Consider the following 23,708-nt stretch of genomic DNA (forward strand, 5'->3'; position numbering starts at 1 on the left):
GAGCGGAAGGAAATCAAGAGCGAGGAGACTAGTATGATGATGTACAGGTACGTGAGGGACGAGAAGGACGGGAGTGTCGGGTCGGCGTAGTGTACGAGGTTGTCGAGAAACTGGAGCATGATGAAAGACGCAGGTCAAGAGTTTGTCATGGAGCAATTCGAGTGACGTCGGCGGGGTGTGGTAGCTGAACCTAGCTCAGTGCTAGAGTACAAAGGCTGGTGGGTGGCTCTTTTATCTGTGTGTTCCCGGCTGTGCCGTGAGGGGTGGAGACGTGGGCCATGATGTATGCAGGCAGCGGGCACAGCTCGTAAGCGTCGGACTTGCGGCTAAACAAAGGGCAGGCGCGGTGGAGGGTGAGGGACGAGTTTGGGTCGCGTACTGTGGGAAGGCGCCGCTCTCCCACTAGCGCGAACTGCCTCGACTGCGGAAACATTTGGCGACGCCGAAAGCTTGACAACTCCAGTCCCTCACCACGATACCCGCTGTACCCCCACCGACCAATTACATTCCGCAGCCATGGCCGACGCAGAAACCATGGACATTGACCAGCCCGAGCAGCCCGAAGTCTCGTCGGCTGACCCCAACGCCAGCGACGCGCGCACCGACGCAGGCGCAACAGCTGTGCGCTCCATCGAAGGCTGGATCATCATTGTCACCAACGTGCACGAGGAGTGCACCGAGGAGGATCTTCAGGACATGTTTGGCGAGTTTGGAACGATTAAGAATCTGCACATGAACCTGGACAGGAGGACGGGTTATGTCAAGGTACGCGCCTGATGTTACATGTCCAAGCGCGTGGCAGAGCTGACCTTGTATAGGGCTACGTCCTCATCGAGTACGCTACCTTGGAAGAAGCAAAGGCCGCTATCAAGGGCGCCAACGGCGAGGAGCTCCTTGAGCAGAAGGTCACCGTCGACTTTGCCTTTGTGCGCCCTCCGCCAGCCAGCAAGGGCCGCCCTCGCGACTATGACAAGCGCCAGAGCGGACGCGGTGCTGGAAGAGCCAGGAGCAAGAGTCCTGGACGCGACGGTGACGACATGGACGATGAGTAGTTTCTGGACGAGCGGGCATCCTATGCTCTCATTATTCGAGCTACGTTGTGAAGCAGAGGGAAGGACCACATGGGCAGGAAGCCTAGCAGTTGCTTCTGTATCATACCCAGGACGTGTCCTGTAATACCAGCTTACCGGCTTACCTCTTTGGGTAGGTCGGGTTTTGACTTGACCATTGTAAGTACACAACTACTGCGCTCTTAAGATGATGGACTAACACATCTGCAGACTTGCCTGTGCTTGACGAATACGGCATTGCCCTTGTCTCACTATGGTGCTAGCAGCTCCGCATGTATGACATGATGTCTTGAGTGGACAATTCCTGTGGTCGACTGCACTGTCACTGTTGGACAACGGATTCGTAGAACGAAGGTTGTTGTGGTCTTGTAGCATCTTCTATAGCGTAAGTGTGGTGACCTTGAGCCATGACGTAAGTAACTGAGTGTTGTTGCAATCGAAGCGAAAGCACGAGGCCAGAAACGAGCATATTGTTAAGCGTAGATGCATCACAATCCCAGCCTGTAGTGGCGCCAGACGAAAGAAAACGCAACCTCTCATTGGCTTCGATATCAGCCTCCAAGACTTTGGTAAATCTCCTGCTCTGCACATTCAAACATGTTCTTCGCGAGTGAGATTCGTTTCTGAGATTAGACCAGGAGCACTCAGGTACTCAAGGTTTCGGAGGTCACAACATCAAACCTGAGATATGAGCCTGATAAACACCACTGTGCTCAAAAGCGGAAACGTCCTGGCGCCCTCCTGGCTTGGTCTCTAAATCTTCTTCAAAGACTGAAAACGGGGAAGTAGTATTCGGAAAATGGCGGGCAAAACTGACAAGATCTACTTGAATAAGTTACAGTACATCTTTACACATTTGAGAAAGCATGTGGAGATGTCTGATAAGCGTAAGCTTGTGAAATCTCTGCTATCTCAGCCACCCCACTTGAAGTCGCGACTTGACACGTCTGTTCGAGTAACATTACGAGCGGCCTTCTTTCTGTTCCTGACACTTTGAGTATATATTATATTGTAAATGCATCTCTTTCATCAACAACATCATCCGGTGAGATGGCCGAGCGGTCTAAGGCGCTAGCTTCAGGTGCTAGTAGAGAAATCTGCGTGGGTTCGAATCCCACTCTCATCATCATCTTTTTGCATCTTTTTGCCTTTTTCTGGTTGCTGTTGGTGTAGTTTTTTGCGACAGTTATGGTGGTGCGTAGGAACCACGTGAGGGTCGCAATCAAGCTTAGCGTCATCCCGCCTCTCCATCACAATACACGTGCGAGACGTGTGTATGGCCTCGTTGACTCTGTAACGTCTTCGGCAATTCTCCTGTCCAAGAATACGATGCGACGAATATCAAGCCCGGGCAGGATCAGCCACCCAAGCCCGCACGGGAAGGTGGACTTGGCTGGGATCGTGTACGCCTCATGCACTCGCGGCACATGCCTCCTCCGCCATGCTCTCCACAGTAGCCGATAAGAACCCTTCACTGGTCTTCTGTATTGATCTCGGTGTATATGCTATAGCAATTCTAAACGTAGCTTGCTCCCAGAGCGGCTCGGTGGATTGCTCACGCGTCGCATAGCGTTCAGCCCTCGGTCAGCGCAATCACGGTGTCGGCGAGTACAGCTACCTGGCCTTCGCAATGAGGATACCACGCGTCGCGTCGCTCTGGCGACTATGCGTCTCTGTTTCCTTGCTTACGTCGGCGTTTGCAACCAGCTCCATCGCTAGTAATACGGGATCGCCAGCTTCACAAGGTGAGGCTAAGAGATACCAACTCAATAGCTCTCACTAATATGTCGCAGAAGCAGAACAACCGGTCTACGAGCCCGAGAATCAGAATGTCGCCAGCTCATCTACATCTCCCAGCACAGCCAGCTACACGGTCTCCGAAGCCAATGTCCCCCAGGATCTCCACTCCGCCCTGTCTACAATGCAGGACCAGTACTTCTCTGTGTGGCTCGGCAAGTACACAACAGCGATCGACTGGACAGCAGCCGTCATGTCTACCTATGTCTCGGCCACCCTATCATCGCTCTCGCGTTCGCTGTCCTATACGATGCCAGGCACGTTCGATAAGAGCCGGAAACTGGACGTCGAGGCACAAATGGTGGAGAACGAGATCAACAGATACTTTGCGCAGACCACTGCCTACTACTTTGGCGAAGATGCCTTTGCCATCAGAATGCAGGCATTCGACGACATGCTGTGGGTAGTGTTGGGCTGGTTAGAAGCGACCACTTTCATCGAGAGCCATTCCGTTGGACACTACACGTCTGACAACATTGGAGGAAAAAAATGGCATGCCAATCAATTCGTACCTGCTTTCGCACATCGCGCCCGCGTGTTCTACGAACTAGCTGAGAAGGGATGGGATTGGAGACTTTGCGGGGGCGGCATGACGTGGAATCCTCGTCTCCTACCATACAAGAACGCCATTACGAACCAGCTCTTCATCTCAGCGAGCATCAACATGTACTTGCAATTTCCGGGCGACGACAACTGTTCGCCGTTCCTTTTGCAGCACGATGAACCAGAGCTACCCAAGACCCAACTGTACGACGACTGCGACGATGCGCACCGCGGGCGGTATGATCCCGTGTACCTTGCGAACGCAATCAATGCGTACGAGTGGCTGAAGAACGTCGGGATGACAAACGACCAGGGGCTCTATGTTGATGGCTTTCACATTGGAGGCTACCGCACAAATCATAGCAAGACGACGTGCGACGAGCGAAACGAAATGGTCTACACCTACAACCAGGGTGTGCTCTTGTCTGGGCTGCGCGGGTTATGGGAAGCTTCCGGCAACATCTCGTATTTGGAAGATGGGCATGAGCTCGTCAGGAACGTCATACGCGCCACGGGCTGGACAAGATCTGGATCCCGTTCCCCATCCTCGTCTAGCACGAACTCGCAACAGCGTCAGAGCAAGGTTTCGGAAAACAAGGAAGAGGCATTGCCAACTGATTGGGCAGGTCTGGGCTACAACGGTGTCCTAACAGAATCGTGTGACCCCTCTGGACGCTGTAGTCAAGATGGTCAAACATTCAAGGGCATCTTTTTCCACCATCTAACTTCCTTCTGCAATCCTCTTCCATCCCGACCGACTAGACCAGGGAAAACACACGCAGCGACTCGAGAGACGGCCATGTTACACGCGAACAGCTGTAGAGAATACACTACCTGGGTGACACACAACGCCCAAGCCGCCCTTCAGACGCGTGATGAAGCAGGAAGATTCGGATCATGGTGGGGCGCTCCACAGACACCGTTTCCATCCTCCTCGCACCATCGCAAAGCATCTGCTTCTGACGGACGCCCTTCCCTCCCACAGAACGCAACAGACTACCGTAACATGCATACGCAGCCCGATGATGGCATGTACATGGAAGGCGAGTTCCAGGAGCCCTCTGAGTGGTCCATCTTCAACGAAGACGTTGAGAATGAAATCACAAGGAGGGGTGGGGGCGATCTCAACGACCGTGGCCGCGGCCGCACAATCGAGACACAAGGCAGTGGTCTTGCAGTCGTGCGAGCGATGTGGGAGTTTTTGCGCCGAGCAGAAGGAGCAGAGACCTTCCCGGTGTGAGTGAGGCTAGCGATTAAACCATCAATTGCTGACGCACATGATACGCCCCCGGACGTAATGCGGCCTTGAAAATTCCTGTTGACTTGTCGAAACAGATATACCAAGTCCTTCTCTTATACAAATGACGCGATCCTTTCCCGTCCAAATAGTATCGGCAAGATACATTCAAAATGGTGCGAGAGTAGCATCTTACCGCCAGCAATGCGCTAGCTACTCAGTGTCTTGGAGTTGTACATGCACATACAACTGTGTTGTCAGACGGGCGGGGAGGCGTGCTGTATTCTGCTGGGGAGGACACACGAAAGATGGCTTTGGGATCTCTAAGCGTGCGGGATAAGAAGATAGATGGAAAGACCTGGGCCACTGAAGTGGTGAATTAGCATGAGATATACAAGGCAAAGAGCGGTCTCGAAGGGTGACGAGGCTAGTATTGGATATAGAAACGCGTGGACCGCTACTAATATTCCGCCTTCACTGCTCCTTTGCTTAGTCTTTATGATTCCTCTTCCAAATGCTACTCATTTTTCCTAGCCCCTTCTTACATAATGCCCAACTCTCCGAAACCTTTGAGAATCTCCTTATCCACACGGCTGAGCCATTCTTCCTGGAAGGCTTGTTCTCCGCCTACTTGCTGTATAGCTTGCTGAAGATGCTCTCTGACAAATGCAACAAGGTTAATCTGATGGACGGGGTCAGTATAAATGAGTTCGCGCTTGCGTATATCCTCCGGTGCTTCGGGTTCTGTAGGGTGATAAGGTTCTGGAGGCCAGAACAGAGAGCTGGAATGAAGAATCAGTGTCTGCAAAGTTGGCAGAAATTAACACAAGGAAACACGTACTCTTGACTTCGATCGACCATGCCATCCAGCAACTCTCCTAGCACATCCGTCCAAATCCCTATCAACGACTGCAACCTGCCCATCATCCAAGGCTGTCCTCCTTCTAGGAAGCGTGTGAGAACAAGACACATAAGCTTTTTGTTTGGTGCGTCGCCAATGTTCTCAATGTGGCTGAACCATTCTTCTAGCAACCAGTCCAGAGTCTTTTCTAAGCCCTCGCTCGATAGTGAGGAGAGTGCTTCCAGGAGAACAGAAGGTGAAGCAACTCCAATACGAGCTAATACCGTAAAGTAATCCGTCTCCACTACCCCATCGACCGCACGAGAAGGAAGCTCACGGTAGGGACCGTGGGATTGGTGGTGTGTCCATGCGCCGTGAAGGCCCTCCATAACTTTGGCTAGAAAGCCAGAGGATATCAGATCGCTCGTCAGAACCTTGACAGCGTTCTCGCCACCTACGCCGTCCGCGCCTCTAATGATGCAGGTTACGAGGTGTGTCATGATACCGTTCGCTTCAGGTTTCAAGCTGCCCAGTAGCTCCGCGAGGGCCTGAAGAATCGCGGGACGGAAAGAGTCTGCGAGGACGGCAGCGGGCGCGAGGAGGAGATAGGCTTCTGTAATCTCAATGGCTTTTCGTAGTGTTTCATTGTCCATGGAGAAGAGAGGCAACAGGTAGGGAAGGAGGTTGAGCAGCTCAGGTGGTGTGGGTTCCGGGGCTGACGGTGTTTGTGCGATGATAGAGGCCCATAGGTCAAGCGCATCTTCGAGGAGGTAGACCTGAGTCTCCGAACCAGGCTCAATAGCGCTCTGGATTATGGGCAAGAAGGAAACATGGAAAGAGCGTGACTCAGCTTTCATTGCATTTGTTAGGCGAGCAAGAAGGGTAAGGATGGCTTGCTTCATCAGATGCTCCTCGCCAGACTGCTCCCACAAGGGTGGAAGGAGAGCGATGATGCTATTAGCATACGGTGTGATCTAAGCCATATTAGTTCAAGTACTTCACGTCTCCAGGCTTTGACTTCGTCTCCATGCTTTGACTTACGTGGTGCTCCAGTCTATATACGACAAGACTGATCGTGTTGAGAAGTGCCATCTTCGTCTCTGGAAGCTCAACTTCTTGGACCAGCGCCATCAATCTATCTAACATAAGTTGTGAGTAAGGCAAGAACGCGTCAGCTTGGAATTCCCATTCGTCAGCGACAGCATGGAACTTCCTGCCTGCGGTGATCCGAACCACTTGGTCGTTCATCGGATCATTCTTGTCAAGCAGATGCTGGAAGATTTGGTATACGATAGGCTTCTTCTCCTTGGCCATCTTGATAGTTATCCACTGAGAGATGATGATGGCGATGCGACGGCGGATAATATTGTAGCCTGGCTTCTGTTTCGCAACCTCGACGACTAGCGTTTTCTCCAAGAACGAATCAAAGTCCACCTGGTCGTGTAGTATATCGGCTGCAAGCCCAATAGCGGTATATACGGAGTCCTTGAACAGGATATCCTCGTTCTCCGGAGCTGTGCAATGTCAGAGCGAGCCATTTGTTTTGAAAGCGAGTACTCACTTGCGACTGTATAGAAGACTTGGAGTAGCGGTTGAATGATCAAATTTTTGAAATTCTTTGCAAGGTCTAGGAAGAGCTTCTCGGCACAGGGTCGGATTGCAAACTCCCAGTCCTCTGCTCCCTCCTCCATCTTCTCCCACTCATCGGGTTCTTCCTCCCACATACGGAGATCGCTAGGCCGGAAAACGAAGAAGCGCTGCACCAGGGCTGAGATCATTTCACGTACAAGATCATCAGTGAGAAGGTCTGTTTTGATCATATGTGTGGCTTGGTTCTTCTCGTCCTTTTCCTGCTGATGCTTGAAGCGGAAGGTCTGAGTAGGGTAGAAGACCATCTTCACACAAGCACGGATTAGTAGCAAGCCCTTGAGACCCAGACGCTCGATGATGGGCGATTCGTCTTCTTCATCGCCATCGGTGCCGACTTTGGCACCCTCAATAGACTTTGAGCCCCACTGCTCGCCCAATCTTGAGATGAGACTCCAGTAGTCGCGCGCGAGATCTATCGAGTTGGGTAAAAGGACAAAATCTGCTGGATGAGTAGTAGCCATGTTGAGATGTAACTTGGAAAGCTGCATCAAGTGCTTGCCTATCTTCTTCTGGACTTCAACTGCAAGTGGCGAGTTTTCTGGTATCACATATTGCAGAAACTCTCCGAAATGAGTACGTGTTAGTGTCCAGAATCCTTGGACGTCCTTATCTCTGCCCGGGAACTCGTAGCCTGCAATGATCAACCGCCGCATCGTTTTGATGGCGAGTAAGCTGTTGTCGATGCTCTCAAGTGCGCCGCCTTCGTCGTCTCCGCCGTCGCGAAAGAAGGCTTGCCATGTTTGTACCTTGTTCACATAGATGGTGCCTAATACATTGAAAATTTCTGGTGCAACCGTCTGTAAGCTTTGCCGTGTCCTTAGAAGTCGCCCAGTTGATAATTCCTTGACAATGTATAGTAAGACGAGAAGAGCGCGAGGAAGTTGTAGTCGGTAAGCGTTCGGATCGGTCGAGGCGCGGAGGACATGGAGTAGTTGTTGGAACAGCTCAGGCCTGGGTGATGTTAGAGTAGGGAATGTCATACTCTTGTCCAGACTCACCAGTCATTGGGGAACTCGAAGCGGACAATCTTGGCAACTACCAAAGCATTCTGTAGTGCTAGGCGGTGGTCGGCTTCGTTGACGGCACTCTCGAGTAGGCGGGCTCGTATGGTAGCTTTGTCTTCTTTGCTCACTGCGCTACGCCCATGTCAGACTCTGTGTTGATGCGACATGGTATGGAGACGTACTTGGTGGCTGTCTTGCGCCAGTACTTGTCGATGCCATTCTTAAGCTGGATGATGGCGAGATAGCGGACTTCTAGTGGAAGGGACTGGTCCAGAAACACCGTCTGCAGTAGAGGGTAGTAACCCTGGGCCTTCTCCCACTGCTGGAGTTGCTTGGTGCCTGACTGAACCTGAGTCTGGTCCGCCGAAGACGCCGAGCGCAAGACATGGAACAGGATATTCTCAGTCAGAGGATTCGCCTCTCCCGGCACCTCAACGCTGAATTCGTTACTCATCCTGTGGTGTGGACACTTCAAGTGCTGCGGTAGTGGGGCAGTCGCAAGTAGGTGAAGTTGTAGACACGGAAAGGAAGCGGTGAGTAGCTGGGTGGATGCGATTCACGGTGAGAGTAAAGAATATGAAGCCTGCTCACCCAGGCTGTGACCAGTATGCGGCAAGTCTTGTTTGGGAAAACTATCTTGGTGTTTAGAGGAAACAAATTCGAGAAGCTCCCCACGTCACAGCTCGGACCCCCGAGACACGAGACGGCGACGTTGGGTGACAGCGTTTTGGCAGTTGACACAAGCCAAACTTGGGACTGTTAATTGCATACCGTCTATCCGACGTACACTTGGGGTTGCCCTGTCAGAGACGCATTGTCATGGCGTCCCCAGACATGGTCCTGGCTTGTCTGGAGAAGGCGTCGCGTGCGTCGGCTACTTCCCCAGCCAACCTCGGTCCGTCGCAACTCCAGTCTGGTCGGTCTCTCCATCACGCTATCATCACGCTGCATCCACATCTCGCACCATTGCCCAACGGCGTCCATAACCTCAGCCGCTCTGCCTGCACGTCGCCGCCTCCCAATGCTCCCAAATGCCCTCCGCAGACTTCGCCGCCGCCCAGCAACGCATAGCAGCCCGCCGCGCTCAACGCGCCCTTCAACAGCGGAATCACCATGAGCCTCCGCCATCAACCGCACAACGCGCCCTGTCGCGCCTGCCCTTCCCCTTCAGCAGCCTGTCCACCACGGGATTCAGCATCTGGGACGCGATAAAAGGCCGATCGGGGACACGACCAGAGTTCCGCGTCGGCCAGGTCGATGCGGAACTGCTCGACGAAGAACTCCTGACGCTGATGAAGGATCAGGTTGGCGAAGGCTTGAAATATTTTGGAAGCCATGTTACAGACAACTACTCGGCTGAAATATTGTTGGCATTGAGGGCCGTGCTATGGAAGTTGAGCATTTGGGATCAGAATGCGAGTTATGGCGCGCATCTACAGGGGCTGAGGTATACCGATGCGCGGAGTAGTGCGCCCAACCGTCCGCCGCCTAAACCGTGGCAAAAGGTCGCCTATGGGGCTGTCACAGTGGGAGGAAGGTATGCGTGGACAAAATGGGAAGAGTACCTTTTATCTGCGTCTGAGGACTATACTCGACCTGAGAGCCCAAGGTTGAAGCTTCTGACGCGCTTGAGTGAACTGGCAGGAAACGCGCATGACGTCCTCGGTCTTGCCAGTTTCCTAGTCTTCCTCGTCGACGGTCGGTATAGGACCATTACAGATCGCCTCCTCCGGCTACGTCTGACACCGACATCGCACATGACATCACGCGAAGTCAGTTTCGAGTACCTCAACCGCCAACTTGTATGGCACGCCTTCACCGAGTTCCTCCTCTTCCTCCTCCCACTCGTCGGCATCTCCCGCTGGCGTCGCATTCTGAGCCGCACATTCAAGAAACTGCGAACAACCGTACTCTCCCTTCTCGGCCGCTCAAAGCCCAACAACGATGAAGGAGATGAAGAGGCCAAGGCCGCCGGTGAACTAGCTTTCCTGCCCGAACGGACCTGCGCAATCTGCTACCGCGACCAGAACCCAACAACCGCCAGCGAAGCTGATATCCTCACCTCCTCAGCCGGTGGCGGCGGTGTCGTCGGCTCTGCAACAACAGACATCACCAACCCATATGAAGCCATCCCATGCGGCTGTATATATTGTTTCGCATGCATTGCGCAACGAATCGCAAACGAGGAGGGCGAAGGCTGGACATGTCTGCGCTGCGGCGAGACAGTCAAGGAATGCCGACCTTGGAACGGCGACATCATCGAGGAACAGCCCCGTCGGGTCGAGCATACTGAAGTGCACGAACGACCGAGTACAGCAAAGTCTGTTGGCTTCGCTACTAGTCACAACGATGAAGACAATGAGTTGGATGAGAAAGCTTTGCTGAGGCAGGTCGATCCTATGCCTGAGCAAGAAGACGTCACGGATGTGACGCAGGAGGAACAAGGTATTATGGGAACTACCCAGACACGCGGTCTGGATCTTGGCGAGTCACTATTCACCGAGAGCTCCGAATGGGCGCGTGCTAGTGAGGATCGAAGCAGTGATGATGAGCAGAGCGAAGAGTACGACGAGGACGAGGAAGAAGAGGGCGAGGAATTGGGCTTTTACGACCAATAAAACGTGGTAGGGTTTGGTTAGGCTGCACGACTGGATTGCTGTATAATTACTTGATGCGTTGATTTGCAAGATACCCTTATTTTCCAAGCTTGTTTGCTTCATTGTGCTGTGCTATTCAATGTCAATGAGCTATCATCATACTCATCCTTGGTGAATCCAGACGTGGGCTTGGTCTTGCTCGTTTCGTGAGTTGATCGCTCTTAGATAGATACTATATGCAAAGCCACTCTTTTCCGCGCCCCAGCGCCTTGGTTGATGCGGTCCGTCCTGCGTCGTGCGGCATCCGTGGGCTCTTGCCCTTGCGCCAGCCTCAAGGCTCTGTAGCATAACTGCCAACATGCGTAATCGCGACTTGGCTTTCTCTCGGTTTACACAGCAAACTACCCCTGATTTCATCATGTCCGCATAAACTCCGCAAACCTCGGCAAAGCAGCCATCTTCTCCTCCGGACTTGTCGTCTCCGCAAAGAAAATGAGTCGCTGGTTCTTGTCCTTTTTGCTCTTCTTCTCTTCCTTGGGCGCAGCCTCTTTTGTCACCTCGTTGATCAGATCGTCGACAGAGTTCGAGATGTCGCCGTTCTGACCTGGTGGATAGGCACCAGGCGGTGGAGCACCGAAACCAGGCCGAGGAGGTAACGCGCCAGGCTGGCCTGGTATGCTGCCAGGGCGTGCGGGTATAGCGCCGTTGGCAGGTGAGAAGGGTTGCGGGACGCCTTGTGGGGGGTATGCGGACGCACTAGGTGGAAAAGCCACAGGCGCGCCAGGAGGTGGCACGCCGTACGGGCTTTGGGCAACTGGGGGCGTCTGTATACGTGTTAGCCAGGTGTTTTCTTCATGCTCAGATGCTCGAGTACGTACAGCGTTCTGCACAGGCTCCACCGGCGCAGGTAGAACGCCGTTCTTTCGATCCTCTCGGAACTTGGCTGCCCTCTCCTCAATCTCCTCTAGACTCTCATTGATCTTCGGCCTCTTGTTTGGTGCTGCTTGTCCATTGACGTACGCTCCGCGCATAGGATTTCCGGTGATTCGCGCGCGTTCTTGCTCTTCAGCGAAATGTGCCTGTGTGACTTGCTGGTTGTGTTGATCTATTATCTCGGCGGGTACACCTTCCATACCGAAGATCTCGAGATCGAGACCTTGACGTCCGGGGTTGGCATTCTCAACGTGGGTGAGCGTCTCCTTGTGGACTTGGTTCATATGCACGGAGAGACCTGAGCAGGTGTTAGTATCGCTCTAACACATGAGGTCTTGAGTCGGCTGGTGCGTACCTCCAGCGGTATTTAACCGTCTTCCACAGCGGTCGCATTTGAAATGTTTGGCCTTTTGGTGAGAGATGAGAATCTTAAGGTCGTCGAAGTCGCGCTCGCAGTAGTAACACCATGGTCGCTATAGAGGTCAGCTTGCATTCCATGGACAACTTTTATGCGCATCTCGTACCTCGAGCTTCTGGTTTAAATCTGGATATCTTCTGCGTTTCTTCGTCATCTTCGCGATCGGAATGGGTGAAGTGGGGAAGGATGTAGTCGCGATCGCGGTCGGTGGAAGTGAAGCTCAGGGCTCGCGATTCCTGGAGAGCTAGCCTAGCGCGGTGGTCCATGCGGCGAACATGTTAACTTTTCTTCGCCAGAACGCCGTTTCACTCTCGCGACGACACAATGACAGACATCAACAACAACCTCTAATGCGAGGAGAAATGGTACAAATGCATGTCATGCTAGCTTCGTATACATCATCATCATAGGACGCAACCCGCACACCAGCCACTTGAGTCTCCGACACTTTTACAAGTCCCTTCGGGGAGCATCCCACATCTTTGCGTCTTGCTTAGCTGTGGTGTATGCGGCTGTACTGAAGTACGTGCATTCTTCGTCTGACGAAGTTCGTTGCAAGAACAAATAAAAAGGTCCTTCATAGTTCACACTTCCTCGCTCTTCGGAGAAATCCTACGAAGAGTGTGACTCCTTGGCTACCTACATCTCTGCATGCTCTGTCAGAGCCATCAAACTGAAGTTGAGATTCTCGTCCTCTCTTGCCATCATACCACGAATGACGCTGAGACATCTCTCAGAGAGAACGTCTTCGTCTGCTGTGAGCGCCCCAAGATCTAGAGGACACTTGCGGTCGCCGTCGAGTTGGTATAGATGGTTGTCTTTGGACGATTTGGCAAAAGCGATATAGTGGTATTCCACCTCGTCTTCCGCATTCAGAGGCGCCTCAGTATCGCCTTTGCTTGCTACGCCAGCATATGCAACTTCCAACGCCTTGTTTTCCTCTAATGCCTGAGCCAATCCGTCTATATCAGGCGCTAGACTGGCATCCAGTAATTGAGCGATGATCGAGACCTCATCTAACCAATTTCAGTAGCGCCCCCAGTAGAGAATAGAAGCTCACAGCTATCATACCGATCTTCTGCCGCGCTTCGCCATTAGAGATAGCATGCAAGATTGCATAAAGACCGCATGCATTGTTGATGGTCTGTTTGAAGAATACAACATCGCCAGAGCTGTGGAACTCCTCGAGCTTGGCATCCTCATCCTGAGCTCTCTTCTCATACGCCTCTGTTGTCGGAAACACCAGGATCAATGCGAGGGCTGGACGTGAAAGAAAGCCAAGTAGCTCCGGGTCGTCTATAGAGAGCACATCTTGGAAGCCCAATGAAGTGGATAACCCGAGCTTATGCGCAAGCTCGGTGAAGACGTCTGGATTTGATTCGAGAGGGATGAAATGTTTGTTATATTGCTGCACACTTTCCGGGTCTGGCATGGACATCTTCATTCGAGCTTTCACTCTTTGCAATTGATTTGCCATCGTATCAGAGGTACCTATCGCTCAAGTATCGAAGCTGATGGCATCTAGAGCGCCTGCTTCGTTGGCCACGCTAACCATTTCCGGTCGGTGGGCTGAGGGCTTCAAATCTTCCAGGTTGTACAGACACGTCGTGTAGATGTCGTGCTCCTAGGATAGGCTGCGGCTTCGGCGATCACAGCATTAGTAGATGAGCTGGTTGTCCCATTTGCTCTTATACACCTCAGCAAAGATTGACTCATAGTTGGTTCTTATGGAGAAGAGCATCGTGCTATTCAACCAGGATACACCAAACCTGATTCTATCGAAGTCTTAATTAAACGATCCATACTCTATGCATCGGCAACCTCCTTCATCACAGCCTGGTCACCCTTTTCATCGCCCCTGGCATGCATCTTCCTCGCAACCTCATCTGTAAGATACTGTTCCACATTAGGCGAGAGCAAAGCTGCAACAATAAGAAGTACGCCAAAAGGAAGTGTACAGAGGTATACAGTTCGGAACGACAGTGCGTATGCGCTCTTCACAGCTTGACCTGTTGCTGCGATGATGGCAGGTGAGATACCAGGTACAGCGCTGAAGTCACCCAATGTGATACTAGTTAACAGCGCGGGGAGCGACGTTTCAGGAAGACCCGCAGCTAGCGCAGCCGGCATGACCTTTTGGGGAATATACTTGGCTGATTCAGTGGCGAGTATCGATGAGTACATGCTCGTAGCTATCGCAGAAAGACCAGTTCGGATAGCACCCATGACACCAGTCACCAGACCAATATCGGCAGGATCCCAGAGGTAGGCTGTACTGGAAAGTGTGAGGTTCTCGATGTAGCCTGCAGCAATGGTACCGATCAAAAGTAATGCGGTCGTGCGGTCTTCTGTCGTTTCATTCGAAGCAGCGACAGCGGCGACAAAAGCTGTAGTGATGACTGCCGCGACAGTCATCTGGATCTTCATTCGCGGAAGGTAGCGCACACCAGCGCCTCCAAGGATTTGTCCAAGGAGAAGGCCACCACCAACAGCGCACTGGATGTCGTTAGCAGCGATAATCATTCGGTGGAGACATTTGTAGACCTACCGAAAGCCATCCGATCTTGGTGATATCTGTGGTGAAGAGCGAAGAGACCATTGTTGGCCAGATGATGGAGTTTGCGTAGTATACGATGGCTGCCAGACTAGCACAAGCCACATTGGCATCATACTGAATGTTTCTGAAGAGTCGTAAAGGAATGAGGGGGTACTCTAGTCCCGGGGCAAAAGCTTCCCAAAAGCAGAATGCGACTAGAGTACCAAATCCAGCAAAGAGTGCTCCCAGTACGTGTCCGCTCTTCCATGGGTATGCTGACCCGCCCCAGTTCATACCAATCAGGAACACGACAAGACCAGTTGAGAACAAGACGATACCCATCCAGTCAAGCGTTTTGAGTTGTTTCAATTTCGATTTGCCGCCTACGTGGAGCATTTCCTAGTATGGTTAATCCACTGTACGAATGTTCAACTTGGAGATCCTTACATATGTTGGTGGGAAGTAGAAGAAGAAGTATAAAACAATTGCCAGTACGTTGACAATGCATCCGAGGATGTAGCACCATCTCCATTGTAGCTCAGTGGTCTGGTAGAGGGATCTTGCTACTGGCGGTCCGAATACAGCGAAAGGGACGGAAGTCGAAAGCACGAAAGCGTTCACAGGACCTCTCAGGGAGTTGGGAACAAGCTCGCCAAGGATAATATGGAACGAAAGTTGGCCGGCTGCGGCGAGTCCATTAATGGAGTTTGTTGCCTAAGAGGGGGTCAGCATCGTCTACAGATCCCATGGTTGCCAGAACATACGATCAGCATGTTGATGCTTTGTGCGCTTGCCCCGATGATATTTCCGACCAGACCAAGTATTGAAGAGCAGATGAAGAACCATCTACGACCGAAGATGTCCGACAGACGACCGACGAGGGTGAAACCAATGGCGAATCCAGCCGTCCATGAGATGCCGACCCAGATGATATCCGGTGATGGTCCAATCGCGGCGTTGATGAGACTCAGTGTATTCGCAGGAAGAACCCACCCTAGGTAACTGGACATTTTTTAGCGAATTCTTCGTAAATTCCGCTCGGAGAAAGCACATACCCAGAAATCTGCGCTAGACACGTTGCCTTAATCGACCGTAAGCATATTTCTTGACGATGGTTATGGTGAACTTACCACTACAGTGCCAATAAAGTTGATGGATGTGAAGTATGACTTGCCCAGATCAGCGGTGTGGCCACCAAGGGCTTCTTGTGCGACATGGTCATGGTGAAGGCCATGACTGCTCGCGGTGTGTTGATGGGTGAGGCTGGGATCAGTCGTGACCTCTTCACGATACTGCTTCTCTTCAGCCATCTTGCAGTGACTCTGGCTTGATGTTACGAGACTGTGTGGAAGGGTGCGCAGGAAACGCAGAGACTAAGTTGTGCAACCACACTGGGCTCTGGGGTTGTCTTTATCATACAGGAGTTGCTCACGAATCATGGGTTGTAAATCCGGGGTTCCCCAGAGCCATGTGGAGCAAATGCCTGGTGAGGCAGGTTCCAGATAGCCGGGAGACACTGTCGTGTATGCGCCATCTTTTCGGAATCCGGAGTAAAGATCTACTTGTCTACATAGGGACAAGTCGCCGTATGTCAATTGGTATTTCGAGCGTCTACATGGGTCCAGAATGTTACGCGCAAGCTAGATCCACGTGCTTTGGCGTCAACAAGCGGAGGCTCTCGCCTCGGGGGTAGTCGGTAGAGGCTGAGTGTATCGAGAAGATACTCCTGGACTGCGTCCGGGTGACGGTATCCGGGAGTCCCGTGGGCCTGCTCTTGTGAAAAGGAACCCTGTAGACTACTAGCTATAAGGTCTTACAGCATGTACGCCTTGTAACTGTCCAGCAGGCTTCTGTACGTAGTGAGTATGCAATGCTGACTGCACAGCAATCTATTCCAAAGTCCGTGGTTGCATGATGCCCGAGTGCTCGAATGCATGATCGTCTAACGTTTCCCGCGTGCAGTACCTAATGTGTCCGGTCCGCCTTCGACAGTCGTTAACCGGGTTATACTGCTGATCTAGCCGGACATAGATGCGGGGTCTGGACTCTGATGTTCTGTTTCAGCTACCCAGAATCTCAAGAGCCCATTTCCAATCCGCTCGCGCTATTTGAACGTCGCGACACGTTGATCAATGCGATGGTGGATGCCGGCAGAGTGGATGCTGGGACCCGCGTGACTGTGACATTGACGGCGCCCTCGTATGCATATCGATACAGAACAATTCATTGATATATGATGTTTAGTCTGGGGTAAGCGGCGCGACGCGACGCGAAGAGGTTAAGGGCTGACGTTCCCCGCATTAACATCTCATTGGCAACAGGGGGATAATGCTGCCAGACGGAGGACAAGCCATGAGAGGCGTAGGGCTGCGATGATCCTGGAGCCACAAACACGTAGGAGTCGTGACTGGGAGTAAGCTTTGGTGATGGGGTACCATTAGCGGATAGTTGCGCCACAGAAGCGTAATTGGGCGTTCTTGGTCGGGGTCCCCACTCAAAACTTTTGGTGATTCACATGTCGCGACTTGAGCTCACTCGCGACAACTTGCGATACTCGTATAATCCACCGCCGACACCGCGTTCGCCGAACAACGCACACCATGGCTTCAGTAGCCGCACCATCGCCAGCACCGAAAGAGGAACCCGTGGAGACGGCCGTCAACGAAGTTGTCAGCCCCGCTGATGCCCTCTACGAGAAATGCGCGCAGCGGCCTGCGGGCCAGATTTTCTTCCAGCGCGATCTCTCAAACATGCAGGTGGCTGAGACTATGGCGCAGCTAACAGTGCTGTTGCAAGAGCTATGTGACCGACATCTCTTGAAGCTTATGACATTTGAGGGCGACCCATGCTGGAAGCTACGGTCAAGAGAAGACGCCGACAAGTATGTGTAATTCTGTACAATTTGGCGTACCTGAATTCTTCTGACGAGCATGTGTCCTCCAGACTGCGACGACTTACACCCGACGAGCGTCTCCTCTACCACCACATCGATCAAGTGCAGGCTGACGGCATCTGGTCCAAAGCCCTCCGAGCCAAAACCAACGTCACTCAACAGACCCTTACAAAATGCCTCAAAAGCTTGGAATCGAAGGACTTGGTGCAGTCAGTCATGAGTGTCAAGTTTCCGAATAGGAAAATGTACCTGTTGAAGCATCTGAAGCCATCCGAAGATATTGCAGGTGGACCATGGCAATCCGAGGGTGACTTTGACACTGCGCTGATCGACACAATATCGGGCATCGTCGCCCAGCATGTGGAGAACGAGACTTGCATCAGGGTACCAGGAAATTGGAACGACTATGAGATAACAGGCGACAGGACGGCCGCTATCGCCCAAAAGAAGGCCGAAGTATTGGGAGCCGTACGGGATATAGAGGAAGCGCCCGCCGTGAAGCCCTACAACCCATCTAGAGACCCAAACACATCCAAGCTCGTTCATCGACACAACCCGCAGTACCCAACAGCTGCCTCTGTAGCCCAATGGCTTAACTCAAAGGAGATTTTGCGCGGCAAGACTGTACGTGAGGACGACATGGAACAATTGTTGGAGATGATGGTACTTGACGACCGGCTCGAAAAGATATCTGGTACCAATTATCGAACGGTGTTACGAGCCACCGACACCAAGGTCTACAACGGCTTTGTTGATGCACCATGTGGTAACTGCCCCGTCTTTGATCTTTGCGGGGATGAGGGTGAGATATCAGCAAGAACCTGCGTCTATTTTGGCCAATGGCTAGAGACCACATCTGAGGAGATATAGTCATTTCATAACACATGAGACCATGAGGGTTTAGCGGGCAAAGTCAAGCCGTCTACACAGTAAGCTTACGAGCTTCACTCAAAATGCATAGCGCGGAGTTCTGGTTGTCAGCATTTGCATAGAGGATCGGAAAGGTATACCCATCTATTCAAATACAATTTTTACCAACACCTTCCTATTTGACCCCTAGATACTCAAGATGACTTGTGTCAGATGCCTGGTCGCTTTCGCAGACATTTACTCAGAGATCCGTGCCTGATGCTCTAACTCTCCGATAGTCTGTCGCACAAAGTCTCCGAGATGATGAAGATCTCCACTCGGAGACATTTGTCGAGAACCAAGAGTGAGACAATCGAAGATATTCGTCCGTCTGCTGGCTGACATTGGACTTAAACAGCAAGGCTCAGACTGCGACCGCACGAAGCCATGTTGAAGAATCGCACTTACATAAGATGCATGCGCCCATATTCAGTACTCGACACATAGCACACCAACTTCTATCAAGCCTCGAGTCCAAACACCCACTTGCGACCTTTCACTGCCGGGTACTTAACTTCTTACCATCAAACACCAACATGGCCAATTTTCTTGAAGCCGAAGCCGCGCAAAGGTACAAGAACGCCGAGAAAGCTACTGGCCCTTATGCCAAAACCATCGTCGGACAATCCGGGATAGTTGCGCATCTGGACTCAGGAGCTGAAGCCAATGTTCTCGACTTTGCGTGCGGGACTGGAGTCGTAGTACAGAAACTCTATGACACTATACCGAAGGAAAGATGGGGACAGCTGAAAGTACTAGGCGCTGATATTAGCCCGCCGATGTTGGAATATTTAAGAGCGCGAGGAGAGAAGCAAGGATGGATGGGGCTGGAGACGAAAATTGTAGATGGAAACGTGAGGTTCCTTTTCCTTGTACAAGCCTCAGCATTGTCTCCGATACTAACGCTTTCTTGAAGGGCGACTTCACACAGGCTCTACCCAAGTCCTCGTTCACGCACATATTTGTCACATTCGCTCTGAACATGCTCCCAGAACAGACACTCTCGCACTTGTGTTCTCTCCTACGCCCAGGTGGCTTCATAGCAGTAGCGACATGGTCTGCCATGCCCTGGCATAGTCTCCTCACTCGCAGCATCGCGCTCATGGACGCACCGCAGCCTTATCCCCCTTCGCATAAGGAGATCCAGGAGAAACTCTGTGGACCCTGGGCTGCCGAATCCTACGTGGCACAACGTCTTGAAGCCGCGGGGCTACAGCGAGCAGACACATCGACGCAGAAGGAGAGCATACGTGCTGGGACGCCCAAGGTTTTCATAGAGAGCATGCAGTTTCCGCTACAATTTATGGCAAAGATATGGTGGGAAAAAGAACGGAATGGCGTCTTGGAGGAGTTGAGTGATGCTATGAAGGGGATCGTAGAAAACGAGATTGGAGAGGACGGTGAAGTGGGCATGGAGTTCGACGGGATTGTGGGGTGGGGATGGAAGAGTGATTGAGGCTACCTTTGCTTGACATGTGAAAGGCGGAGCAGTCTCCTTCTGTACCAAAAACACCGATTTCCTCGACGTGCATCACATTAGCAAACTTCCACGTGAGGCAATACTGAGTAGCTTTTGGTAGCGTCTGGATGAGCAGTCATGCCCCAAGTTCAGATGATACTATTCCTAGCGCCAAGACGCACGTTCCCGCAAGCGTTCCATCCTCATGACGATCAGCCGGCGCGACATCTCGTGGCCTCCCGAGTGAGTGACGGATCGACTGTTTGACTCCACCATCAACGCCATGTTCCTTTGAGACAGGCCGACACTCTTTTAGTCTGCCTACAGCATTTGCCTTTCATCACAACTAGCTTCCCTTTTTTGCATCCAAGATCATGTCTGGCACCCGGCCTCTCCTCTCGAACCGCGCGTCTTCGGACATCAGCGGTGATCGCGATATAGCAGAGGAAGATGCCCTGCTCACAGGCCAGCGAACAGCGCGCATGGAGAAAGAAGGACCGCGATCTTGGAAGTTCTGGAGGGAGATAGGTCTGTTTGTCTGGGCTGTCATCGCAACGGCAGCCGTTATCGTACTCGCCGTCATCTTCCAACGGGCAGGTTCCGACTCCAAGACTTCACATGCGAGCGGAAAGAAGAACCTCATCTTCATGGTTTCGGATGGCATGGGTCCTACCTCGCTATCACTTACGCGATCTTTCATGCAATACAAGAACGGCGCGCCCTTCAACGAGCAGCTCGTTATCGATCAGCACCTCATCGGACAGTCGCGGACCCGTTCTGCCTCGTCTCTCATTACCGATTCAGCGGCGGGTGCGACGGCATTCTCATGCGCACAGAAGAGCTATAATGGTGCCATCTCCGTCACACCTGACCACGAGCCATGCGGAACGGTGCTGGAAGCGGCCAAGAAGGCTGGATACATGACGGGTCTTGTAGTTACTACGAGGATCACAGATGCGACACCCGCCTGCTTTGCGGCTCACGTCAACATGCGATCAGAGGAGGACCGTATTGCAGAACAGATGGTCGGAGACTACCCACTTGGCCGCGTCGTCGATCTGATGTTTGGAGGCGGACGATGCCACTTCCTGCCCAACTCGACAGTCGACTCCAGCTGTCGCGCGGATGACAGGGACATTGTGGACTTGGCCAAGAACAATGGATTCAACTACATCTCTGACCGCGCGGGCTTTGACAGCCTGAAGGGAGGAGCTAGTCTCGACCTGCCAATGTTGGGACTCTTCGCCGAAACTGACATCCCGTATGAGATCGACCGCCGCAATGAGAACGACATCTACCCAAGCTTGCACGAGATGGCTGAGGCTGCCATGAAGGCGCTCAGTGATGCAACGAGGGATAGCGACAAGGGCTTCTTCCTCATGATTGAAGGCTCCAGGATTGACCACGCAGGCCACCACAACGACCCTGCTGCTCAGGTACACGAGGTCCTCGCCTACGACAGGGCCTTTACAAGTGTGCTGGATTTCATCAAGAACGAGGAAACGCAGACGGTCATGGTCTCGACATCGGATCACGAGACTGGCGGTCTGGCTGCTGCTCGCCGTATGTTCTGTCCACCCCTTTGGTAGTAACCATTGCTAACAATCAGCAGAGCTCCACGCGTCTTACCCCGAATACCTCTGGTACCCCTCTCCCCTCGCAAATGCCTCTCATTCCGCTGAGCGTCTCGCTCTCGATTATACAAAGCATCTGCTTACCGACCCATCTGCCGATGAGACGACTGATTTTGTGCGTGAATCGATCACATCTGGTCTCGGCATCTATGACTGCACCGACAAGGAAGTCTCTGACCTTGTCGCCGAACCTGCCACAGCTTTGTATCAATACGCAGACATGGTATCCCGTCGTTCACAGACTGGCTGGTCAACCCACGGCCACAGCGGTGCGGACGTCAACATTTACTCCTCTGACCCCAAGGCTGCCATGGCACTGGTAGGCAACCACGAGAACACTGAGGTCGGGGACTTTTTGCGGGACTATTTGGGTGTGGATGTCGAATCAGTCACCAAGGAGCTCAGAGAAAAGGGTACTGGATTGACGGTACTCGACGTGAACGGCACAGAGGTCAGCTGGATGGGTAAAGTGCCTGAAGATGGGCAAAGACTGGATGGCCAGACCCATTTGGCCAGCTATGGAGGAGATTTCAAGAAGAGAGGTGACAGTGGTGTAGTACATGGGGAGTCGTGTGGATGTGGACATTGATTTTAGCGCTGTTTGGCATAATTTGGCGTTTGTATATCAAGGCTTAAAGAGATACCGGTCGATATAGACTATTGAGATTATGGCGTCAATTCATTGATATCCAGCTTTCCATTTGGTTTGTCTCTTAATATTGTTTGAAGAACACCTTTTTTCCAAGATATATTACTAAAATCACGGTCAAACCAAACATTCTAGAAATCCCTCACTCCTCCAGCTCCACTTGCTACTCCCCATATCTTTGTCTCTACCACTATTGCTACTTGTATCATTGTTTCTTTCCCTTCCCCACATTCTTCTCCGCCCTAACCCAATCCCCAACTCCTCTTGGCTCACAGTGGGTAGATGCCTCGATGTCACTTCTGTTCCAGTCAAAGTCTCTGACTCAACACTTCTCCTAGCCGACCTTGACCTTACGTCCACATCTCTTGGTGGACATTGCCAACCCGCCATACCAAAATCCACATCATTATCACCTTCCCTTTTCGCACGTAACTTGGATTTGAAATCCTTCAATGTCTTCTCCTCCAGCCTTCTCAAAAGTCTCTCGTCTAGAACGGCCCATATCCTGCTCATGAGTGCGCAGAAATGCCACAAAGCGAGTATCACTGCGCCAGTTGCCGAACAACCCCCAGCGCTGTGTATACGCCAATTGATGCGGGTACAGCGCTGCTGCAATGTAGCTGGCTGGTCATAGAAATGCCAGAGAGGGTGATCGTGCTCATCGCAAAAAGCGAAGCTGGGGCGAATATTTGCCGCATAAGTGTAGACATGAAAAGTGACGGTCAAGAGCACGATTACATCCCAAACGGCAAGGAGGATATGGCGGGTTAGGGATGTATAGGTTGGACGTAGGAGGGGATGGTATGTGTGTGGATCGAGGGGACAAGGTGGTGATGGCGTGTTGTCCAAGCTCTCTATCCAGTTCACAGATGTGCGGTTTTTGGGTACATGCTGTGGTGTCGCTGAACGGCGTTCCGTATCGTGTGTGGGTTTTCGCGGATCTTCTTTCCCACTTCTTGTTCCAAACGATCCAAGATGTCGTTGCCGCCATGCTTCAATGTTCTGCTGTGTACTTTTCAACCATGTTTTGGTAGCCCTGCGCCTCCTCCCCACATCCCTTCTCCTTCGTACCGGGTGTAACTGGTCAGCATACCACCCTATGCATAACAGTGCATGCAACCCATCGAGCGATACCTATCGAGATGTCAACACCCATAGTCTCTGAGCATCCAGTCTCCCACTCTCATCTTATTGCAGGCTTTACTCTCCATTCCGTTACCCAACATGCTCGCAGACTCACAAACAGATAGACAGCTATCCACCTGAACATATCTGTGTTATCGAACAATTGTCCAAGGAACGCCTCTTCCCAAGCCCACGGCATTACATAAGACCCGATATCTCCTATGGCAGCTGTGTGCGATATGAGCTGCATGACAAGGAAAACGACGGTGCTGAGTACAAGCATGTGGATTATGATGTGGGCCTTCAGGGCATGGAGTTGGTGCTTGTGAGGAGTAGTGACAGCAGAGAATGGAGGAGACGACGTGGAGGACATGATTGTATGAAGGTTCGGTCTTGTGGATGAAGGACTGCAC

The 23,708-nt window shown here is 52.1% G+C and overlaps 11 protein-coding genes and 1 non-coding gene across 12 annotated transcripts; 7 read left to right on the plus strand and 5 right to left on the minus strand.

Annotated features, from left to right (window-relative positions):
- Positions 1-516: 516 nt before the first annotated feature.
- CC77DRAFT_935936 (RNA-binding domain-containing protein) lies at positions 517-1,052 on the plus strand (the record flags this gene model as incomplete). Its single annotated transcript, XM_018534469.1, has 2 exons — positions 517-765; positions 819-1,052. 2 exons carry the CDS (start codon positions 517-519, stop codon positions 1,050-1,052), a joined length of 483 nt encoding a protein of 160 aa, XP_018385865.1.
- A 1,062-nt stretch (positions 1,053-2,114) lies between these two features.
- On the plus strand, positions 2,115-2,196 carry CC77DRAFT_t49. The gene has a single exon. It is a non-coding gene; the product is annotated as a tRNA-Leu (tRNA).
- Positions 2,197-2,700: 504 nt separating this feature from the next.
- Positions 2,701-4,650, plus strand: CC77DRAFT_1009296 (Six-hairpin glycosidase; the record flags this gene model as incomplete). Its single annotated transcript, XM_018523585.1, has 2 exons — positions 2,701-2,815; positions 2,864-4,650. The coding sequence occupies 2 exons, from the start codon at positions 2,701-2,703 to the stop codon at positions 4,648-4,650; spliced, it is 1,902 nt and encodes a 633-aa protein (XP_018385866.1).
- Positions 4,651-5,057: 407 nt separating this feature from the next.
- Positions 5,058-8,977, minus strand: CC77DRAFT_1020936 (ARM repeat-containing protein). The gene is made up of 6 exons (XM_018525168.1): positions 8,325-8,977; positions 8,137-8,274; positions 7,050-8,089; positions 6,530-7,002; positions 5,489-6,462; positions 5,058-5,429 (listed from the first exon to the last, which is right to left on the minus strand). Exons 1-6 carry the CDS (start codon positions 8,594-8,596, stop codon positions 5,189-5,191), a joined length of 3,138 nt encoding a protein of 1,045 aa, XP_018385867.1. The 5' UTR covers positions 8,597-8,977; the 3' UTR covers positions 5,058-5,188.
- Positions 8,886-10,885, plus strand: CC77DRAFT_1020937 (hypothetical protein). Its single transcript, XM_018525169.1, has one exon. The coding sequence runs from the start codon at positions 9,174-9,176 to the stop codon at positions 10,758-10,760; it is 1,587 nt and encodes a 528-aa protein (XP_018385868.1). The 5' UTR covers positions 8,886-9,173; the 3' UTR covers positions 10,761-10,885.
- On the minus strand, positions 10,738-12,298 carry CC77DRAFT_1020939 (hypothetical protein). The gene is made up of 4 exons (XM_018525170.1): positions 12,197-12,298; positions 12,028-12,145; positions 11,618-11,970; positions 10,738-11,563 (listed from the first exon to the last, which is right to left on the minus strand). The coding sequence occupies exons 1-4, from the start codon at positions 12,242-12,244 to the stop codon at positions 11,156-11,158; spliced, it is 927 nt and encodes a 308-aa protein (XP_018385869.1). The 5' UTR covers positions 12,245-12,298; the 3' UTR covers positions 10,738-11,155.
- A 155-nt stretch (positions 12,299-12,453) lies between these two features.
- On the minus strand, positions 12,454-13,578 carry CC77DRAFT_1020940 (cysteine proteinase). Its single transcript, XM_018525171.1, has 2 exons — positions 13,162-13,578; positions 12,454-13,106 (listed from the first exon to the last, which is right to left on the minus strand). Exons 1-2 carry the CDS (start codon positions 13,526-13,528, stop codon positions 12,730-12,732), a joined length of 744 nt encoding a protein of 247 aa, XP_018385870.1. The 5' UTR covers positions 13,529-13,578; the 3' UTR covers positions 12,454-12,729.
- A 318-nt stretch (positions 13,579-13,896) lies between these two features.
- On the minus strand, positions 13,897-15,936 carry CC77DRAFT_1031642 (fungal trichothecene efflux pump; the record flags this gene model as incomplete). Its single annotated transcript, XM_018526678.1, has 6 exons — positions 13,897-14,586; positions 14,639-15,025; positions 15,074-15,340; positions 15,391-15,628; positions 15,682-15,707; positions 15,757-15,936. 6 exons carry the CDS (start codon positions 15,934-15,936, stop codon positions 13,897-13,899), a joined length of 1,788 nt encoding a protein of 595 aa, XP_018385871.1.
- Positions 15,937-17,155: 1,219 nt separating this feature from the next.
- CC77DRAFT_1095297 (DNA-directed rna polymerase III subunit) lies at positions 17,156-18,566 on the plus strand. The gene is made up of 2 exons (XM_018529788.1): positions 17,156-17,507; positions 17,570-18,566. The coding sequence occupies exons 1-2, from the start codon at positions 17,227-17,229 to the stop codon at positions 18,387-18,389; spliced, it is 1,101 nt and encodes a 366-aa protein (XP_018385872.1). The 5' UTR covers positions 17,156-17,226; the 3' UTR covers positions 18,390-18,566.
- Positions 18,567-18,964: 398 nt separating this feature from the next.
- Positions 18,965-19,884, plus strand: CC77DRAFT_1061893 (S-adenosyl-L-methionine-dependent methyltransferase; the record flags this gene model as incomplete). The annotated part of the gene is made up of 2 exons (XM_018528475.1): positions 18,965-19,282; positions 19,345-19,884. 2 exons carry the CDS (start codon positions 18,965-18,967, stop codon positions 19,882-19,884), a joined length of 858 nt encoding a protein of 285 aa, XP_018385873.1.
- Positions 19,885-19,947: 63 nt separating this feature from the next.
- On the plus strand, positions 19,948-22,119 carry CC77DRAFT_1095299 (alkaline phosphatase-like protein). The gene is made up of 2 exons (XM_018529789.1): positions 19,948-21,450; positions 21,500-22,119. The coding sequence occupies exons 1-2, from the start codon at positions 20,262-20,264 to the stop codon at positions 22,108-22,110; spliced, it is 1,800 nt and encodes a 599-aa protein (XP_018385874.1). The 5' UTR covers positions 19,948-20,261; the 3' UTR covers positions 22,111-22,119.
- Positions 22,120-22,287: 168 nt separating this feature from the next.
- CC77DRAFT_1050619 (hypothetical protein) lies at positions 22,288-23,668 on the minus strand (the record flags this gene model as incomplete). Its single annotated transcript, XM_018527632.1, has 2 exons — positions 22,288-23,304; positions 23,411-23,668. 2 exons carry the CDS (start codon positions 23,666-23,668, stop codon positions 22,288-22,290), a joined length of 1,275 nt encoding a protein of 424 aa, XP_018385875.1.
- Between the last annotated feature and the right edge of the window lie 40 nt (positions 23,669-23,708).

This window comes from Alternaria alternata, assembly GCF_001642055.1.
Source record: "Alternaria alternata strain SRC1lrK2f unplaced genomic scaffold CC77scaffold_11, whole genome shotgun sequence".
Classification (NCBI taxonomy): Eukaryota; Fungi; Ascomycota; class Dothideomycetes; order Pleosporales; family Pleosporaceae; genus Alternaria; species Alternaria alternata.

Bases quoted from the DNA above. Each gene is read 5' to 3' on its own strand.
- CC77DRAFT_1020936 (XM_018525168.1), bottom strand. From the start codon at position 8,596: ATGAGTAACGAATTCAGCGTTGAGGTGCCGGGAGAGGCGAATCCTCTG. The intron at 8,275-8,324 runs GTACGTCTCCAT...ACATGGGCGTAG, and splicing joins TGGCGCAAGACAGCCACCAA to CGCAGTGAGCAAAGAAGACA. The intron at 5,430-5,488 runs GTACGTGTTTCC...TCTTCATTCCAG, and splicing joins ATGGTCGATCGAAGTCAAGA to CTCTCTGTTCTGGCCTCCAG.
- CC77DRAFT_1020937 (XM_018525169.1), top strand. From the start codon at position 9,174: ATGCCCTCCGCAGACTTCGCCGCCGCCCAGCAACGCATAGCAGCCCGC.
- CC77DRAFT_1020939 (XM_018525170.1), bottom strand. From the start codon at position 12,244: ATGACGAAGAAACGCAGAAGATATCCAGATTTAAACCAGAAGCTCGAG. The intron at 12,146-12,196 runs GTACGAGATGCG...TGACCTCTATAG, and splicing joins ATTTAAACCAGAAGCTCGAG to CGACCATGGTGTTACTACTG. The intron at 11,971-12,027 runs GTACGCACCAGC...ACACCTGCTCAG, and splicing joins ACGGTTAAATACCGCTGGAG to GTCTCTCCGTGCATATGAAC.
- CC77DRAFT_1020940 (XM_018525171.1), bottom strand. From the start codon at position 13,528: ATGTCCATGCCAGACCCGGAAAGTGTGCAGCAATATAACAAACATTTC. The intron at 13,107-13,161 runs GTATGATAGCTG...GAAATTGGTTAG, and splicing joins CGAAGCGCGGCAGAAGATCG to ATGAGGTCTCGATCATCGCT.
- CC77DRAFT_1095297 (XM_018529788.1), top strand. From the start codon at position 17,227: ATGGCTTCAGTAGCCGCACCATCGCCAGCACCGAAAGAGGAACCCGTG. The intron at 17,508-17,569 runs GTATGTGTAATT...TGTGTCCTCCAG, and splicing joins TCAAGAGAAGACGCCGACAA to ACTGCGACGACTTACACCCG.
- CC77DRAFT_1095299 (XM_018529789.1), top strand. From the start codon at position 20,262: ATGTCTGGCACCCGGCCTCTCCTCTCGAACCGCGCGTCTTCGGACATC. The intron at 21,451-21,499 runs GTATGTTCTGTC...AACAATCAGCAG, and splicing joins CGGTCTGGCTGCTGCTCGCC to AGCTCCACGCGTCTTACCCC.